Source organism: Neovison vison, chromosome 8, assembly GCF_020171115.1.
Source record: "Neovison vison isolate M4711 chromosome 8, ASM_NN_V1, whole genome shotgun sequence".
NCBI lineage: Eukaryota > Metazoa > Chordata > Mammalia > Carnivora > Mustelidae > Neogale > Neogale vison.
Genome location: NC_058098.1, coordinates 122,358,945 through 122,379,493, shown reverse-complemented (window position 1 = coordinate 122,379,493; position 20,549 = coordinate 122,358,945). Strand labels below are relative to the sequence as shown.

The 20,549-nt window shown below is 40.3% G+C and overlaps 1 protein-coding gene across 3 annotated transcripts in view; it reads left to right on the top strand.

The window, feature by feature from the left end:
* BABAM2 (BRISC and BRCA1 A complex member 2) overlaps nt 1-20,549 on the top strand; it is a 406,214-nt gene that overhangs the window by 112,943 nt on the left and 272,722 nt on the right. For all 3 annotated transcript variants that reach the window (XM_044261850.1, XM_044261851.1, XM_044261852.1), the window contains exon 5: nt 11,806-12,000. In XM_044261850.1, coding sequence (XP_044117785.1) covers nt 11,806-12,000 — 195 coding nt within the window. The remainder of the gene's footprint in view (nt 1-11,805; nt 12,001-20,549) is intronic.

The following is a 20,549-nucleotide window of genomic DNA, read 5'->3' as shown; positions in this document are numbered from 1 at the left end:
TTTTAGTCTACACAGGCATTTTATGCAAAATTAACTTCATATTATTATTCATACTTTTTTGATGAACAGGAGGTATACAACTTGAACATTTTGGCTCCAAATAGATTTGATTTTATATTCAAAAGATAGCACCTTAAAGCTGTGAGGATATAAGATAACATCTTATAGAGGAACTAGAATCGATTTAGTTATTATTCAAGTCTACATCCTCCAAACTACTTTTGTTCAGTGATGTTTGTGTTCCCAGTCTTAATCCTTTTATCCATGTCATAGAAAAGCTCCCATTCCTATTCTTTCTTTCTTTTTTTTTTTTTAAATTTTATTTATTTATTTGACAGACAGAGATCACAAGTAGACAGAGAGGCGGGCAGAGAGTGAGGAGGAAGCAGGCTCCCCGCCGAGAAGAGAGCGGATGTGGGGCTCAATCCCAGGACCCTGGGATCATGACCTGAGGGGAAGGCAGAGGCTTTAACCCACTGAGCCACCCAGGCGCCCCTCCCATTTCTGTTCTTGAAGTGGTCCTATCATTGAGAGAAGAAAGGCTAGTAAAGGTTCTGTGGAGGGTACTCTTTCCCTTCTTTTCAACCCTATTGCATCTGAGGGGGTTTCCAAGATAGAAAGGAATCTGCTCTGCCTTTTTCATTTTAATAAACAAGAAAGTCTGAACAATGGGATGTGGCTTGAGATTCCTTCCCTCCCTACTCTCTCCAGCCTTTGTGTCTTCTCATCTATCTATCTCCAGTTCCAAAGAAAGAAACAGATATGCACTAGGTGACCTTCAGGACCTTATGTGAAGTGGCAGTTCAACATGACACGGGGCTGCATGCTGTTCACTTTTTAAGGAGAACTGAAAGGTGATGTTACGGTAACTTCTGATGGGCAAGAAGGGATACTGCAATTCTTTTTATAAAGATTTAATTTATTTATTTGACAGAGAGACAGCAAGAGAGGGAACACAAGCAGGGGGAGTGGGAGAGGGAAAAGCAGACTTACTGCTGTGCAGGGTATCCTGATGTGGGGCTTGATCCCGGGACCCTGGGATCATGACCTGAGCTGAAGGCAGAGGCTTATTAACGACTGAGCCACCCAGATGCCTGGGGATACTGAAATTTTTAAATTTTTCTAAATGGAACCAAGGGTATAGTTGTAGATATTTTTGTATATTCTAGATGAAAAGCATGTTTACCTGTGGAAGAAATTAAATAAGTAAAGTAAACCAGTTCCAGTGATTCTGACACCCTAGCACAAAATTGGGATGATAGAAAAATTCTCATGTAATGCACCAGTGGTGGGTCGTCCCTCTGTAGATATTCTAAAATTCCCCAGATCTCCTCTGTTTTGTTTTTTTATTTGTTTTTTTTTTTTTTAACCTCCTCTGTTAATTGGAAGCTTTCCTTACCTAGCAACTGTAGGTAAGGCTGCCTATTGAATGGCATTTCAAAAAGTCCAGATTTAAGTTTCCTTGTTTTGTGTTTTTTTCTATTACAAGCCTGTTGATTCTATCACTGGGAAAATCACGTGGGAAAGTGATCTTTCAGGCACTAAGGTTAATTGTGAATTTTGCTTAGGACATTACTTTTGTCCTTCTCAAGGATAGGTAATTGTCATGTTCTATGCTGACATACAATCAGGATCATTTTACCATTAGTAACTGGGAGATTTTACTGACTGTAAGCCACAGAATGGACTACTGTATTTTATCCTTCAAGGCAATACAAAGTCCTTTTAGAAAGATCCTAGGTCACAAAAAGTTAATAAATAACAACAGCAAAAATCAGGGAAGTTGGTTTTTCGTTAGGAGGCAGGTCAGAACCTTGGAGAGCTCTAAGAGTAAACTGGGGGAGAAATCACAGCCAGAAGCTTCCTTGGTTGGCCCAAATGGATTAGATTTTTTGAGAAGATGCCAATTCCATTTTGCTTATGGTCAAGATATGTATGATTTAAGGTGACAAATCCCTTTCACTCTAAGCACGAGTTGTGTATTTGCGGACTAATTGGTGACTTGGGGCTAATGTCTTAAACTAGAGAAAATGCATTTCTTCAGCACATCTTCTTGTCCTCCAGGTCGTTTTATGAGTTTGGATTCCTCTTATCAGGACTTCTGGTACCAAAATGAAGATGGTCACAAACAGAGCGGAAGAGCATAAGCTTTCACCCAAGTGTTCACTGTGTACTAGATGAGATCCATTTTTCCAGTAGAATTTTTTTTTTTTCTGATGACATCTTAGGTAAAACTTCAGTAAAACCAAAACCAAAACCAAAGACAAACCAAACCAAATAAACAGAATGGCAGAGGTTTTCTGGTGAAAGCAGGATTTAAGAGGTCTGGAGTGCCTCTGCTCAGATTACACCTGCCTCCCCCAGTAGCCACCGAACACAGGCAGCAAATCACCATGTTTCACCAGAGTACATTCAATTTACTTGTCAGACACAATTCCCAAGTTGGTGTGAAGACTTTCTCTAACTACTTCTAGGAATACCTTTATTAGCCCCTGTTGATTCCAGAAATATCCTTACACTGGTTGTCTCCCTACCTGTTCATTTCTGTGTCAGAGATTTGCATCTTTCCAGTTAGCTTTTGTGCTTCCCAGAAGTTTTCCCACTGAATTTTCAAAGACTGTAATTAACGACAACTTCAAACATCATGGCAATAATCTCAGACCTTAGACTCACTAGGGCCCTGCCTAGAAGGATAAAGATGACTGTTAAGAGTACTTGAAAATAAAGCCACTGAGGATTATAAAATGACCCTATTTAATTTTTTGCCTTACCAGTATTTATTTCTGTGAGTGCACTACACATTTTAGTGGAACAGAACACAAGTGTGGTATGTTCTCCCCTTCCACACACTCCGTTTTGTTCTTAACACTTGAGGTTCCTTAAACATAAAAGTCCCACAGCATTAACTACAAGTTCATTGTAAAGGATGTGATTGGGAGTGCTGGCTTGTCTTTTCTGCTAGCGGCATGACTGTGAACTTGCGGAGGGTAGTTATATGGAAGTGGGAGTAGACTTGCTCTGAGGAGTCCCAGTTAGCTTCTCTTAATTCAGCTTCCGTGTCACCTGCCCTTACATTTCATGTTATGTTAACTCAACTGTAAGAAGTTGCTCCATTTTAAGAAAGTATAAAGAAAGTTTAAAGTAATTGCATTTAAATTATTTTAGGCGATGCGTTAGACGAGTTCTAACAGACAGTGTGGATATTCAGTTTTGATAATGCCTGGTCCTCTTACAGATAGTTCAGTTAGCAGATTCATTCTTATCTTTTGTATTCCCTAGATGAAGTGATATTTAAAAAATTCACGCTGTCCAGCTACAGTTCTGTTAGAAGTGGAAAATGCCATCAGTCATTTCCTAAGACTTCCTTTCAGAGAAATGTAACACAAAAGAGTTTTGGTTGAGAGAAGCGTAATAGATTGCTACAACTGTTGCCATTACATGGTGGCATATTGCAGTGGCTTTCTGGAAATGTTCTGTGAGGTGTGGAACTCAAGAAACAGTTCAAAGTTGCTTAAAGCATATTTATTTAGGGTTAAGTGATGCAAGATTTGTTCCAGAAGGCTATGGAGCTGGGTAATTTTGAGTGATAAAAAGAGACCAATGAAGCCTGACTTTATAAAACATGTAAGTGGCAAGTGGAATTTCTTAAACTTTGAGATGGAAACACAGTTCGGGATGAAATACTGAAGTATGCTATTCTATTTTACAAATTTATAGTTTTCCATTATGAAAGTATGTGCATGTGTTACATATATGCACATATATACATACATACGTCTGGATAGCAATGCAGTTAGAAAATGCAGAAAATCTAGAACATTAGGAAGAAGGAAAAGAGAACACTGGTAAACAGCTCCCAAACTGTTAACGTTAGTTGTGAACATTTCTTTTAGTAATTTTTTTAATGCATAGATTTTTTTTGGTATAGGAGGTTAAGAAGGAATGGGAATAATCAAAGTTAAGATCATAATGTATATGCAGTTTTATATCTGTCTTCATTTAATATTTTGTCAGTATTTAATAGTATTTTCTATACTGTCTCCCAGTATTTGTAAACATACTGGCTGCATAGTATTCCTTGAGTGACCATAACAGTTTTTCAACAATTTCTTATTATTAGGCATTTAGGTTATTTCCAGTTTCGTGATATTTTAAATTACATTTTTCTGCCAGTAGTGTTTTCCCCCCCTTATTTTTGCTTTTTTCTTAGATAGATTCTGAGAAATAGGACTTCTAAGGGGTTTTGATAGTGAACATTTTTATGCTTCTTGAAAAATATAAACTGCTTGTATCAGTTTTCACTCTCATGTGTAAAAGTGTCCATTAAACTGCATCCTTCCTTCCCAGCGTTAGCTGTCTGCTTGAGAAGTGAGGAACTGGCCAAATCATGAGTCCCATGAGAGCAAGAGACGATTTATGGGGGTTGAGGCCCCATCTTGGAGTAAGTCAGGCTCCTGAGTTCAAAGTAACACCTAATTCAAGGGAGGCTAGTCGAACCATGGGAGCCAGGGTATGTAGCTTCAAAGAGTGGGGAGAAGGTGCAGAGTGAGCAAAGCTAGAGGTGATCTAGAATACCCAAGAAAGGTCAGATGTTGGCACCTTACACAGTCCCAGTGTGGATCTTTCTGGGGGATAAGAGTAATCCACTTGGGGAGTGGGGTGGGGGATCTAAAATAAGTTGTGAGGGTGACTCACTTTTGTTCTTGATAGTCTTTTATGCTATTGGGAAAATACTGTTTCTTTTACCATGTACATATTATTTCTTCAATGAAAAGTTAATTTATGACAAAGAAGAAACCAGAGAAATTAACATTTCTTTGATTATTGGTAAGGTTGCATGCTTTTCACATAACTGTTAATCCATTTCAATTTCTATTTTATCCAAATGCCAGACAGCGCAAAATTTTGTGGTATGAAGTGTCAAATAATTCCTTTTATCAATGGAAAATTTTCATTACAAGATTTGTTTCTGTTAAAGAAAATTTTTTCCCCTTAGATTTCTTTTCTCTCCATTATTAGGCAGTGATGGGTCCCAGGGCTCATTTGCTAATTTGCTTATTTTCCTCCTTTGTCTCCCCAAAGATAGGAACTCAGTACATTGTTTCCCAGCTTCTTTCCTGGATTGATGTCTGTGTGTCTGTGTTTGTGTCTATGTTTGCCTCAGTATGGCTCAGAAGCCAGGTTTTCAGTAAGTGAGATGTGAACTGGGGTGAGCTGGGCCTCTGAAAATAGCATCCATCACTATGTTTCTGACCTAAGGAAGCTGACAAGGAACTCAGGATTGCTTGAGACATGTTCGAGGTTGTGGCCTGATTGACTGGGGAGCAGCACGTGTGGTGCGTTGACGAGAGAGAAATGTGGGAAGGTTGAGGGTCCCAGATTCAGGAGCTTCCCTCAAATCGGGCAGCCTCGGGCAGGTGAGCCACCATGGGGAGCCCCGAATTAATGCCAGGTGTGAGGTACGTCATGGCGTGGTGAGGCAGGTGCCATTTGTTTGGTTAGAAACTGATATTTCAGTGAACTGAAGAGAGGGTCGGCAGATTTATATTCTCTACTGTCACTTCCCCACGTGAATGTCAGAAGAACTCTTCAACGGCTCTAGTTACCCAGTCTTTAAAATGAGCTGACATGACACCTCCCTGAACTGTTTCATCAGTGTTCAGTGAGAATGAGGCAAGTTTCACGCTAGTAGTTAATTCTTTTGCTTCTGTTTATTTACTTTTATTGGGTTTTATCACTTTCTTCTAATGTGTGTTTCATTCCTTGTCTCTCTCTTTTTAAAGATTTTATTTATTTACTTAGAGAGAGAGAGAGAGAGGCAGGGAGAGCACAAGCAGGGAGAGCACAAGCAGGGAGAGCGGCAGGCAGAGGGAGAAGCAGGACCCCCCGCTGAGCAGGGAGGACCCCCCGCTGAGCAGGGACCCCCCCCCCCCGGCCCCAATACGGGGCTTGATCCCAGGACCCTGGGATATGTGTCCTGTGCTTACTCTTTGGGGCCATCTTCATTTCAGATTTCTTTGATGCATGTCCAAAAAATCAGTAGAATAGGACTTAATATATAGAGAATAATATATGTGTGTATATATTGTGTGTCTATGTATGTATAGTAATATAGAGGGAAATGCTTATTTTTCTCTTTTTTCTAAAGAGGCCTCTTAATTTATACCTTGAGCTATTCCCCCCCCCCAACTTTTTTGTGGCTTTTACACTTCCCTGAAGAAACTTTGGACATTTTCTCTGTCTCTACCCAGGAGAGTGGAAAGCTCCAACATCTGCCTCGTTAGACCATTTTAAAAATATGTCCTAGTCTTAGGACATGATCACAATCTTGTAATATCTTCTCTGTTCTCCCCTTCTAAACAAAGTGTCTCAAACCACAAATTACGTAAGTGAAAGTGGTCATGTAGCAATAGTGGGGAGATTTTTATTTTGTTGAGACTGTCTGTACATCCCCTGATGGGGATGCTTTTCAGCTAAGTCATTTCCCACTGAAGCGTACACTGAATGGTAGAGGTCAAATGTATTTCCATATACTTGGAGATTGTATTTTAATGGGAAGGCACTTGTTAGCATATGTTTATGCATTTAACAATTAGGCTGAATTACTTGAAATGAATTCGCATTGGTAAGAGATGTTTGCCAGCTTATATGCATGCATATGTGTGTGTGTGTGTGTGTGTGTGTATATATTTACACATATATATATATATGTGTGTGTGTATATATATATATATTTATTGTGAGATATAGGCTAACTTGCCAAACAGGTAAAGAGAAAAGATAGAATTTAAAAAGTACAGTTGAGGCAACTAAACTTTTTTTTTTTGTCCTAGAACAGGGACTTGACCACTGACCAAGAAATGGAAATTGTAAATTTTTCCTGTTAATGTTTAATGATGATCTCTGAAGGAAATTCATAGCAAGTTACATAATCATTTTGAGTTCTCACCTGTGTTATTGCATCTTCTTTTTTTTAAAGACTTTATTTATTTGAGAGAAAGAGAGAAATCAGGAGAGAGCAAGCAGGGGGAGGTGCAGAGGAAGAGGGAGAAGCAGACTCTCCCTGAGCAGGGAGCCCAACGAGGACTCAGTCCCAGGACCCTGGGATCATGACCTGAGCTGAAGGCAGACATTGAACAGACTGAGCCACCGAGGCACCCTGTGTTGTTATATCCTATTGATACCTTTGTGGTCTTGAGTAGCTCAAAAGGAATTTTCAGAATCTTGAGGTCAAGAGATTGGCCAGTGAGGACTTTGACACTCTTTTCAAACAAATTCATAGGTAGGACTGTCTTTGTTTCACTGTAAGATGCTCAAGAGCTGACTTTTTCCTCTGTTCATCAAATCTTTATTTGAACATCTCTTAAAGCCTGTCTATCTTGTACATAAGAGAGCATTTCGTGATTTCCCATTGTCATTTGGTGCCTGGAAATCAACCCACTTGGTAGATCAGAGTAATTGCTGTCCTTTGAAAGGATGCACTTTTTTTTTTTTTTAACCTTTTGTTTTCTTTTGATAGAAGACTTTTCTGGTGAGATTAGTTATGATATTAATGAATGTGATTATGTAAATGACTTTGTGATTATATAAATGAAATGTGTCAATGTTTAGAAGAGCTGCATAACTCTGTGAATCAGTATTTTCTAAATGACCAAATGCATGATGGTACAAAATCATACAGTAAGTAGAAGATACATTTAAAGTGCAGAATAGGTGAATGGAATTTAATGTAAGGGCATGAAATGTTTATTAATGTAGTTTGGATTCCACATTGCAGCTAGCCTTTAAGAAACTTCCGCTTGTTGGGGCTCCTGGGTGGCTCAGTGGGTTGAGCCTCTGCCTTTGACTCGGGTCGTGGTCTCAGGGTCCTGGGATTGGGCCTTGCATCGGGCTCTCTGCTCGGTGGCGAGCCTGCTTCCTCCTCTCTTTTTATGCCTGCCTCTCTGCCTACTTGTGATCTCTGTCTGTCAAATAAATAAATAAAATCTTAAAAAAAAAAAAAAAGAAACTTCCACATGTTGAGTTTTGGTATAGTATCCAAGAAGAATATATCTAGAATTATTTGACAAGGCTATTAAAATACTTCTCTCTTTTTAAAGTACATATTTGAGTGAGGGATTTTTTTTTCATATCCTTCAGCCAAAACAACATATTGCAACATTGAACGTAAAAGCAGATATAAGCGCTCAGCTCTTTTATTAAACCAGACATTGAAGAGATTTGCAAGAATGTAAAACAATGCTGTGCCCTATTTCTTTTGGAAATCCTAGTGAGTCCATTAAAAAAAAACGTTTTTATGTTAACATGTATTAGGTTTATTATTTAAAAAAAATTAATAAATATTCTTAAAATTTCTCAGTTTTCATTTTTAATATAGAAAATTTAATCCCTATAATTTGTGTACACAGAAGCTCTTTGGTGTTCTCAATACTTCTTTTTTAAAGAGTGTGAGAGGTTTCCAAGACCAAAATGTGTAGGAGCCTTTGGTGTAGTGCATAAGCAGGGACTTGGAGCCAAATTGCTTAAGTTTGAAACTCAACTTGATTGTTCAATAGCTCTGAATGAGATACTGAACCACTTTTGCCTTGTCTATAAGGTGGTGTAGTAATATACTTTATACGGTTGTGATACGGCCAACTTGAATGTATGAAAAGTTCTTAGAATTTATATAGCATTTGGCAAGCTATATAATTATTAGCTGTTGAACATTGGTAGTGTAACATGTATTCTCTTTTGTTGTTGCTAAATTTCTAGCTTTCTAGAGATTGGGTGTTTTGGGGTATTAACACAGTCAGCTGTTATCAACAGAGTCCTACATCCACAGATGCTCTGTATCCACAACCTTTTCCATAATCCTTTTTCCTCCAAGTCAGTGGTTCTTTGCTGTGCATTCGAATCACCCCAGGGTTTAAATTTAAGACAAATACCCCAACACCCAAGACCTCAAAGAGGGACCTCAGTTGTGGAACCCATTTGAACGAAAATCAGAAGGTGGGGGGTTAGGGCCCAAGCCGTAGTATTTTGAAGGCTCTCTAGGTGATTCCATAGCAAAGACTGATAACCATTGCTCTGGAGTCTGTCTCTCTACCTGGAGGGTCTGCCTTTCCCTCCATGTTCTCTAGTATTGGAGCTGATTTCTCTCTCCCGTCCTTTATACCATTGTGTCTGGGGGTATTGTGGGTGTTCTCCTTGCTCTTCGGTGCTGCTACCGAGGAAATTGTCATTCCCTTTTCCTTAAAATTTTCTGCATATATGATTTAAGTGCATATAAATGATTCTTCTGAGCCAGGCACACTTTTGGTGGCGTTCCACACCTCGTCAGTCCTAGTTACAGTCCACCTCTGTTCCCTTGGTTATAACCATCCTGTTCTCTGGCCACACCTCCTGTCTTTCCAGTTCGTTCTTTCTAGTAGTTATCTGTAGTATGTTATCTCTTAAGAGTTATCAAATCAATTAGTCTTTTTATTAAGCCAATAGCACTGGCTGTAGGATTAACTGCTGTCTTGACCTCGTTGGAGGAGCAAACCTCACCGTGATGAGCATCAGCGTGTCAGGCCTTTATTACTTTTGTCATTCTTATTCTGTTCACCGTCCTTGAATTTGCAGCAGCCCTAGTTCAAAGTTATATATTTTCCCTATCAATAAGCCTTTCTGCATGGAGTAATACCTAATGACCCATCAAACGCAGGACCGCTCACCCTGCCATCCTTTCACGAATTCTCACCTCCCTTACAAACTTGCCTGGCTTTTTCTTGGCTTGACGTCCATGGTCCATGATTATAATCATTCTTTTGCAAACCCTCTAAGATCTTTGCCTCTCTTTCTTTCTGTTGTGCTCTTCTGGCAAAGTCCCAAGCTTTGTTAAATCCAAATTCCTCTCACTTCACGTTTGCACCCAGGCAGGGTAATTTATGCTAATTGGCTCACTTAAAAACCATCCCTCTAACCTCAGTGGGGCTTTTAGTGCTATCTGGAATTCCTCCTACATTTCTCCAGTCCATTTATTCTACTAAATGACTCTTCTAAATGCTGTTTCATACTTTCTTCTCCAACTTCCAATATCCTTTCCTTCTTCCTGACTCCCATTTGATGACCTTCCTTTCTGTTTCAAGGAGAAAATAGAAGCTCTCTGGGGAGAACTGCCACACGTCCTGTCACCACACGAAACAACCTGCCTGCACTTAAACTCATTCACTTGGTTTTTCCTTTCCTTCCTGTGGATGGGCTTTCTGTGTTCGTTTCTAAGGCCAGTCCTCTTGGAGATCCCATCCCTATCTACCTATATGGTTTCCTTCCTCCTGCTGTTCTGCTTCCCATCTCCACCTTACCACCCCCTGCCCCCGCCCTTCTCTACATGGACATCCCAGCAGACGACAAACATCTGAGCAAAACTTTCCGTTGACCCCACACTCCCCACTAGTTCCCCGTTTGAATTGTCTGCCCTAGCTATGTACACTTTCTACCCATCCTTTTTTAAACACCCGACAGTCATGTTTTACGTTACCGAAGAGCACCCGTTGAAGATGCTGTTGATGGGTTTGTCCCTGGGCCCAGGGTCAGCTCTCAGGCTTCCTTACCTCACCTTGTTAACGCCATTTCGCACAGCTGATGGCCTCTTTCTCCTTGAACCACTGCCCTCCCTAGGCTTCTGGGATGCGTGGTGTATGGTCCTCAGCAGCATTTACTACCATCCACTGATCTGTTTCATTTTTGTTAGTTATCTTGGCCCACCAAAATGTAAGCTCCTGGAGAGCAAGGGCTTGGCTTATTTTTTTTACTGCCTAGAACAGTGGCTGTTGCTTAATAATATGCATTTGATAGCTATTGTTGAATGAATGAATGTGAGCTTCACAATGACTATTGACCAGATCTTCCCCCATTCCCAGCTCCTTTCTTGCTTGTAAGCTGTCATGGCCATTTCCTTCTTCTCTCTGAACCTCGCATTTCCTGATTTAGTTTCCCTCTTCTCTTCTCCATTAATATCATTTCCAGGCCAAACCATCACTGGTACGTTTATATTTCTGGGGGCTCCAGTGTTTATAGAGTGTGTATTTATATCTGATACTTATATCTGATATAATACTTACATATTATATTATATGTTATATATATATTATATATAATACTGATACTTATATCGATATTTATATCTGATGCAGGTTGTCGGGGACCTGGGTTGAATGATGTTAGCATAGAATGCTGGATGTAGGGGCGCCTGGGTGGCTCAGTGGGTTAAAGCCTCTGCTTTCGGCTTGGGTCATGATCCCAGGGTCCTGGGATCGAGCCCCACATCGGGCTCTCTGCTCAGCAGGGAGCCTGCTTCCTCCTCTCTCTCTCTCTCTGCCTGCCTCTCTGCCTACTTGTGATCTCTATCTGTCAAATAAATAAATAAAATCTTTAAAAAAATAAAAATAAGAAAAAAGAATACTGGATGTATGTGCAGATTGAAAAAAATTAAAATTGTAAAAGAATAAGAAGGAAATTAAGTCCTCTAGGGCTAAAATGATGGTCTTCCAGGATATCTAGGTTTTTTGTCTTATTTCTACACTGCTCTACACTTTACTGTTTCTGTCTCCTCATGATGGAATTCCACCTTGATTTTTCTGCCAGAACTTGTAGAAGGCAGGAGAAGTCACCAAGCTCAAAAGACCCTTCTAACTTCAATTCTGAGTTTATTGCTAATTAAGAGTAATCTGTTCCTCTTAGATTTTCGTAACTCTTTTCCTCTGTGTTGCTGTGCTGATGTGATACTGGATTTGTTTGAAAATTCCTTTTTAACTGGCCTTTTATTTATGGCTTCCACAGAACCTCGCCTCCTGGAATCCTTCAAATCCTGAATGTCTGTTGCTTGTGGTGAAGGAACTTGTGCAGCAATATCACCAATTCCAATGCAGCCGCCTCCGGGAGAGCTCCCGCCTCATGTTTGAGTACCAGACGTTACTGGAAGAGCCACAGTATGGAGAGAACATGGAGATTTATGCTGGGAAGAAAAACAACTGGGTAAGGTTTTTTTTTTTTTTTTTTTTTTTGAGGATGGGAAAAAAAAGGCACTTCATCTGTAATAAAATAATGCAGATGTTCATTTACCATTTCCTTAGATAAATATGGTTTGGGTTGCCTGCATACATGCTCATAATTTAGAGCTTGAAGAGACTTGAGTGTTCATCTGTTCATTATGTTCCTCAAAACGATCACCTGGAGAAGTTTGTAAAATTTGGAGGCTTCTGTCCTCAGCCCCAGATGTTCACAAGTCACAGGGGAAGCCTCGGGGGCTGCCTGTATAACCAGGTCCCTTGGAGGTGCTGACACAGGTCACACAGGCCACATATTTGAGACACTGCCAAGTGCCCCTTCCTTTTTGGTGTCGAACGTCTCTCCCAGTCAGATAAGAGATAAGAGAGGTCAGTAACTCTGAAGGTAGCTAGGTTATATGGAGCCTTTTATAATCTCTTTTGGGAATTTCTCGACTTTGTAGGATCTTTTAAAGACACCAGTGGGGTCCTAGCTCTCCTCTGCCCAGAACTTACATATAACTCTCTTTTTCTCATGTGATGAAGCCAAAGTCCCCCCATTGGCGTAGATAGGCCCTACTTGCTTCCCTTCGCCACTGCTCTACCCATCACGGCTTCTCTGTTTCGTCTCTTACCTCTTCTAGAAGTTTCCAAATCCAGCATTCTAGCACACGTGCTGGGCTGCAGATGCAGGGTGCTCCTACCCTAGGGTCCCTGTGTAGCTTTCCCTTGTTGGGCATCTTTCCCCTAGATATTCTCGTGGCTGCTGCCCTTTCTTTTTAGTTTTTACTCATATGTTATATTCTCTGTGGTGCCTGTGTTAATACCTCCCCCCACTTTTTTAAAAGTAGACTTCATGCTGAGCTCGCAGGGTGGGGCTGGAACTCAGGACCTGAGATCAAGATCTGAGTTGAGATCAAAAGTCAGTCACTTAACTGACTGAGCCACCTAGGTGTCCCAACACCCCCAATTTTCTTAAATAGCTTCTTTGAGGTACAATTTACATACCATAAATTCCCGGGTTTTAAGTGTCCAGTTCAGTGACTTTTTAACACATTTGCCAAGTTGAGGCACCACCACTACTATCCATTTTGAGAATGATTCCATCACCCCGATGAGATCGCTCATGCTCGTTTATGGTTAATTCTCTTCCTACTCCAACCCAAAAGAAAGTAGTTAGGAACTACTAAACTACTTTCTCTCTGTGTAGATTTTTTTCATACAGTGGTGTCATTTAAAATGTGGTCTTCTGTGGCTGGCTTCTGTCACACCACAGCTTCTCCTGTGGTGTAGCGTGTGTCGTACCACGTTTTGTTTATCCATTTACCTAATGAATGATGGACATTGGGGTTGTTTCTGCTTTTTGATGCTCATGAATAAAGCTGCTACAAACATTCACATGCAAGTCTTTGTAACAACCCCCTCCACTTTTAAAAAAGATTTTATTTATTTATTTGAAAGAGAGAGCAAGCAATGGGGTGTGGGGGTGAGAAGGGCAGAGGAAGAGGGAGAGGCAGTCTTCCTGCTGATCAGGGAGCCTGATGCGGGGCTCAATCCCAGGATCCTGAGATCATGACCTGAGCTGGAAGGCAGTTGCTTAATACCCCTTTTTAAAATTGTGTCTCCCACACCTCTGCCTTTACTCTGCTCTACTTTTTTTTTTGCATTTCTTCTTAACATACACATAATTAGCCTGTTGTATTAATATATAGTGCTGCATAAAGTAACCATTCCAGAATTCAGTGGCTTCAAACAACATTTATTATCATAGTTTTTGTTTGTCAGGAATCTGTATAGACCCTCTGCTTCAGGGTCCCTGATAAGCTGAACTCAAGGTATTGGCCAAGACTGTGTCACCTCGAGGCTCAGCTGGAGGCGGGTCCATTCTAAGTTCATTCTTATGGTTGTTGGTACCATTTAGTTCCCTGTGGGCCTTTGGATTGAGGGTCTTAGTTCAGCGCTGGCTTTTGGCTGGGACTGCCCTCAGCTCCTTGCCTCTTCACAGACCCCCTCCACGGGGCAGCTTGCAAGATGGTGGCTGGCTTCCCCAGAGCAAGCAAGCGGGAGTGTGTGAGTAAGGCAGACATCATAGTCTTTATGACCTAATCTTGAAAGTGATGTCTCCTCACATTTGCTGTGTTCTGTTTGTTAAGTCCAGTCCATATGCGGGGGGGAAGGGGGGACCTACATGAGAGGGTGAATACCAGAGGCCATTGGGAGCCACTTAGAAGCAGCCTACCTCCCTCATTTATTGTTTGTTGTTTGTCTTTCCCCACTGGAATGTAAAATTTCAGGAAGGCAGGGATCTCTGCTCTGTTCACTGTTGTATCGGAAACACCTAGAACAGTACCTGCCATGTTGTTCAGTTTCTATAAACATTGTTGAATGAATGAATGAATAAACCTGATTTGAATGAATGAATGAATAACCTAGTTAATTTAATCATAGAGTAACTTTTAGGTTCCCTTCTCTATCTTAACTCTTTCAGGTTTCACTTAGTCTTCCTTCTCTTAAGTTAAATATGCTTCCTCCCATTTTATTCTTCAGCCTTTTCTTAAAGGACATGTTTCCTAAGATCTTATACGTGATTGATGCCTTTGAATCAGTATATCTAAAACTGATTGTCACAAATCATCTTGTTTGTTCAGTTCAAGGTTTTTTTAAAAAAATTATTTTGTTTATGTTACTGTGGCAAAAGACACGTAAAATTAAATTTACCACTTTCATTATTTCTGAGTATACAGTTCAATAGTGTCGGGTATCTTCACAGTGTTGTGCAATGTATCAGTAGAACTTTCCCATCTTGCAGATTTGAAACTCTGGACCCGTGAAGTACCAATTCCCGTTCCGTCTAGCCCTTGGCAACTACCTTTCTGCTTTCTGTTTGTGTCATTTTGAGTTTTTTAGATTCTTCCAATAAATGGGATCATGCAGCATTTGTCCTTTTGTGACTGGCTTATTTCATTTAGCATAATGCCTTTGAGATTCATGCAGGTTGTAGTATGTGACAAATTTCATTCCTTTTTAAGATTTTGTAGTATTCCATTGGAAGTCTATACACATATTGTTGATCTATTTACCCATTTGCGGACATACGAGTTGCTTCCGCCTCTTGGCTGTTGTGAACAATGCTGCACTGTGTAAGGGTGTGATAATACGTCTGCAAGATCCTGCTTTGAATTCTTTTCATGATATCCCCAAGAGTGGGATTGCTGGTTCATACCGCCAATGCTATTTTTAAGTTTTGAAAAACCTCTTTACTATTTTCCCGAATGGCCACACCATTTTCAGTTTCCACCACCAGTGCAGAGTTTAAGGCTTTAAACTATTGATGATTTTGCATCTTGAATCTGTTCCCATGGATAGTCAGGAAAACTTTGTTGAACTTATTCTGTCCTCTTATCATAGCATTTTTCTTATTAAATAATCATCTTTGTTCTCCAAAAACAGATGTTAGGTTAATTTGGCATGACATCTTGGTGAACCTGTGTTGTCTTTAGTGCTGATAGACTCATTTGAAAACGGGAATCACTGTCAGAACTAATCGGTCTTCAGTTTTTAGGATTTTCCTTCCCACCCGATTCACCCTTTGAATATTAAGACTGAATTTAAATATATCCAGTTTTGTGGCACATTTTCTGATCTAAAAGTTTTTAAATTACAGTTGACCCTTGAACCACATGGTGGTGAGGGCACCATTTCACCCCCTTTACCCCCACCACACAGTCAAAAATCCACGTATAATTTCGGACTTCTCCAGAGCTTAAGTTTCAGTTCATTTAAGGCAGCTAGAGAGTTTAAATTTATCTTGTTTTGAAAACTTTGTATTTAATATGAACTGATTCTTCATTCTTCACCTAAAAAGCCGACTACTGCTATATTTACCCCAGTTTATTTTGATTTGCTGTTGAGTAATTTGTAAGCTTTAGGGCAAATGGGTATGGATTCCGGGGAAGTAAAGAAACTGAGAATCCCATAACAAGGCAAGGTTAGAGGTTAAGCTTCCAGGAGAGCAGGCCTAGGAGGGCCTAGTAGAAGTGGAAGCTGAGACTACAGAAATGAAAAGATAGACGTAGGAGTTAATCACTGGTCAAGGAACAGAGTATAAAGGTGTCTTGAGAGATGAGATGCATTCAAGTTTGGCAGACTGGTTCAAGAATGCATTAAAGGGCAATCTGCTAATGGAATCCAAAACTAGACCAAGAACCCGGGCAATAAACACAGGGCCCTGGCAGAAAGCAAGGAACTTGATTTTGAGTTTTGAGCCAAGAGTTTTTGAACCTGGGACGTATGAGTTTCCTTTTGCTGCTCTCTAAAAAACTACCACGAACTTGGTGGCTTAAAACTACACAGATATATTATTGTTACAGTTCTGGAGATCAGAAGTCTGCAGTGGGTCTCCTTGGGCTAAAATCAAGGTGTCGGCAAGGCTGTGCTTCTTCTGGAGACTCTAGGGGAGACTGTTTCAGGGTACTCAAGAAATTGGCAGATGTGCTCTCAGAGGTATCTTTGAGAAACTGGAGAAGCAGAAAGATCCTAGAAGACTGTAGAAAGTAAAAATGTTGTGGAGATATTTAAAAAGAGTTATACTCAGGTCTTTCATGTGGATGATTTGCAAACTTTTTTTTTTTTTTTAAAGATTTTATTTATTTATTTGACAGGGAGAGAGAGAGAAAGAGCACACACAACCAGGGGAAGTGGCTGGCGGAAGGAGAGGGAGAAGAAGGCTGCCTCATGGATGTGGGGCCCCATCAGGGACCCCGGGATCATGACCTGAGTTGAAGGCAGACAAGTAACCGTTTGATCCACCCAGGCACTGCATGATTCGCAAACATTTAAATAAGAATGTAGTAGTTGGAACCTCAGTTGGGTAACCAAGAAATAGTCATGGCAGTTTAATTTTACCCTTTGAAGGAAGGTGGATATCGTTGACTTAGATTATCTCATTTTTAATAAAGAATTCTGTCATTCTTCCTTAGGATTCTACTGACTGTAAGTTCCTCTCTTGGTTGTTTTGAATCTTTGGAAGAGCTACACCTAAAAGATTGCATGTAACTCTTATTAGCCATTAGGTGTCTTGTGGAATGTCACAGGGCTTTTCTTTTGACCCTGTTGTGTTTTTTTTGTTTTGTTTTGTGGTTCACTGTTTTATTAGGACATTGAAAAACATGCTTTTCAAATTTTCTGTAACAGGGACTTTGAAAAGGTAGTTATTATGAAAGACTGCAGAATCTATTTAAAATTAATTTTATATTTTTATGCACTGGAATACTGCAGCAATCCCCCAGGATGCAGTTTGGTAGGGCTAAGCCAGTGCTTTATTAATGTCCATTTACAGAAAGTCTCCTCTGCTAGTTTTGGGTAAAAAAGAGTAAGCCTCCCCAAAAAGGGGTAGCCTAAAAAAGTTTTGGGTAAAAAGTATACCAGTCACAGCTTTTGCTCTTGAGGATGTCAAAAATCCAGTTGAGGGGTGCCTGGGTGGCTCAGTGGGTTAAAGGGTTAAAGCTTCTGCCTTCGGCTCAGGTCATGATCTCAGGGTCCTGGGATTGAGCCCCACACTGGGCTCTCTGCTCAGCGGGGAGCCTGCTTCCCTTCCTCTCTCTCTGCCTGCCTCTCTGCCTACTTGTGGTCTCTCTCTCTGTCAAATAAATAAATAAAATCTTAAAAAAAAAAAATCCGGTTGAGAACACTCAATACGCATTTGTAAAAAAATGAAATAGCGGTGTTGGATAGATGGTCTGAAGTGGGAGTACAGCCTGTAGAAGAATGTAGTAGACCCAGTCACCAAGGAATGAAGTGACTATGGAAAGCTGTCCCCAATGAACTAGACCTGGCGGAGGCCATAGGGGAAGGGGACACAGCATGTTGGTGGAGGAGGGCAGTAGGCAGTGGCTGGAGAATAACTTAGGGGCGTGACGTGCACGGGGAGCAAGAATCGTAAACACACATATACGACTGGCTTACTTATCCGTAAATCACATCTCTTCTCTTTCTTTCTAAAGATTTTATTTATTTAGAGAGTGTGCACATGCGCATGTCGGGGAGGGGGGTAGGGGGGAAGGGGGAGAGAAAATCCTCAGGCAGACTACCTGCTGAGCGCGGAGGCCAATGTTTGGCTCAAAACCCTGAGATCGTGGTCTGAGTCGAAATCAAGAGCTGGACGCTCAGCTGGCTGAACCACTCTGGTGCCCACATCTGTTATCTCTTATTGGAATATTGAAGCCTGAAGACTTTTTGTATGAAATAAGTGGATGTTTATGAATTAAAACAATATGCTCTCCAAATAAAACACGGTGAGATCAGTATGTTCTTCCTGGGCTAAGTGTAAATTTATTTATTTTGGACCCGACTAGCCCATCTGATAAATACTCTTGGTGAGGGTTCGAAGACTGTGCGCAATTATTTAATACTTTTGGATTACAAAATGCGGTATTCTTTTGAGAGGGTGATGACTGCTTGTCATCAATGAAAATTTCTTTCTGCCACATATATTTACGTTCTTCACTTTCCTCTTCTGTTCTAAAAGTGTGAGGCTCTTAAAAACCTGAGATGCCTCTTCCGTGTTACTCTCACCTGGCAAAAGGAAAATTTTAACAGCCATGGAGAAGAGGGAGAGGGCTCTCATCTCCCGTCAGCCTTCTGACAAGCCTGCTAACTTGAAATTCAGCGTTCCCTCCATACCACCTCAAAGACACTCTTTTTCCCCCCAAACTTCCATCTAGAAGGTTTCAGCCAGTGCCCATTTGAAGGTACCATTTTTTAAGAAAACCAGCAAACACACTTTGTTCTTAGCCTGTATCTTTTTATGAAGTCATTTGTCTTATTGGCTTGCCCATCTCCTTGAATGAGTAGATGTTAGTTTTGAACATTGTATTCCTTATCTCTGGTGGTTTTAGAATTTTTAGTAAGCATTGTTCTTTTTAATCCGGAGAAAACAGATGATACATTGAAATTGTAAGCTTTTATGTCCAGAATGAATAATTCTCGTGTGCCTGCATGGTCAGGGTTATTTTTAAGGTATATTTATTTATTTAGAAATAACTATAGATTCGTAAGAGGTTTTAAAATAGTACGGAGGTCTTGCATACCCTTCACCCGGTTTCCTCCAGTGGTTGTATTTTACATATTGATAGTACAGTATGGAAACTAAGAAATTGACCTTGGCACAATGTATGTGTATGCCATTTACCACATGCATCATTTCCTGTAACTACCACTGCAGGCGAGACATAGAATTATTCCATCACCACAAAATTACCTGCTGCCTTTTTGAGCAGAGTTAGTTTTAAGATTAGAATGTTAATTTTGATGAATGCCACGATATAAGCTACAGGTGTTGAAATCATATATACTGTGTCGATACACCCTATCAAAATAAGGGTGCATTATCAGTTTTGTCAATGGGTAAAGTCTAAGGTCTCATTTTATATTACATATATCAACTGCCTTGCCAGCATTTCCTGCATGGGTCTGTTGTATCTAAAGAACCAGTGTTTGTAAATTGTAGCAAAGCACAGTAAAGAAATTTGTGATTTTTTTTTTCCCCTTTGGCTTTTAATTCCCAGAACTCAAAGTTAGTTTATCATACCTAATATTTTGATCAGAGACATTTTTCTTTCCTGCTATGAAGTCAGTGTTTTGAGATGTTCCACAACCACATGTTTTCACATTTTTTACATATTAAAGAATACCAGTGGGTGATCTATGAGGGTTTTGGCAACATATTTTTTCCTTTTGTGGGTATTTTCTTAATAATGACATATACTTATATAATGGAGAATGTGAAGAAGTTATCTTTTTTTGTTGTTGTTGTTGTTATTGTAGTTGACCCCAAATCCCAGCAAGATTTTAGGAATCTATGACTTATAAATTAAGCTCTGGCAGCATTTAAGAATATTGTGCAGAAAAGAAAGGAGCCATTCCATGAGGAGCTCCTCATTTGCCTTAATGACCCAGGCTTCTGTCATCTCATCCTGCTGTGGTTTACGTTTGGGGGGAAGGTGTATGAGGTTGGTTAAAAAAATAAACTGAGGCATATTAAAATTTTTAAGAATTGGAGCACATTCTACTGACCAAAGCTAGGGGGCAGGGTTTTTGTAGCAAAGACACAGAAGCAAAGCAGGGGACTTATTTGACTGGCTGTAGCCTAAGGGGTTGCATTACTTGGGAAAGCCCAGTTGACTGTTTGTGACTGATTGTTCTTCTTAATTTGGAGGCATTTATAGGAAATGATTGGCTTAGATTTCAGTTTGCTTAAGTCAGCTACCACGGCATGAGAGCCCCCTCCGTCTGGTGGCCTCCTTGGCTGATTACTTCTCTAGCAGCCTGTGTTAGAGTGTAAAGTCCTGCAGAGCAGAGGCCCGTATCCATAGGAAATGTATTGGAGAGAGAGTGTTCTGGAAAGCGGGAGCTTCAGATTCTAATTCTATCATTAAGTTTTGTGTGTGTGTGTAAGTAGGTTCTTTCCCTGTGTCACTTTCCTTGACACAAAGATAAATGAGATCCTGTGTGTGGGAAGCAAACAGAATTAAGCAAACA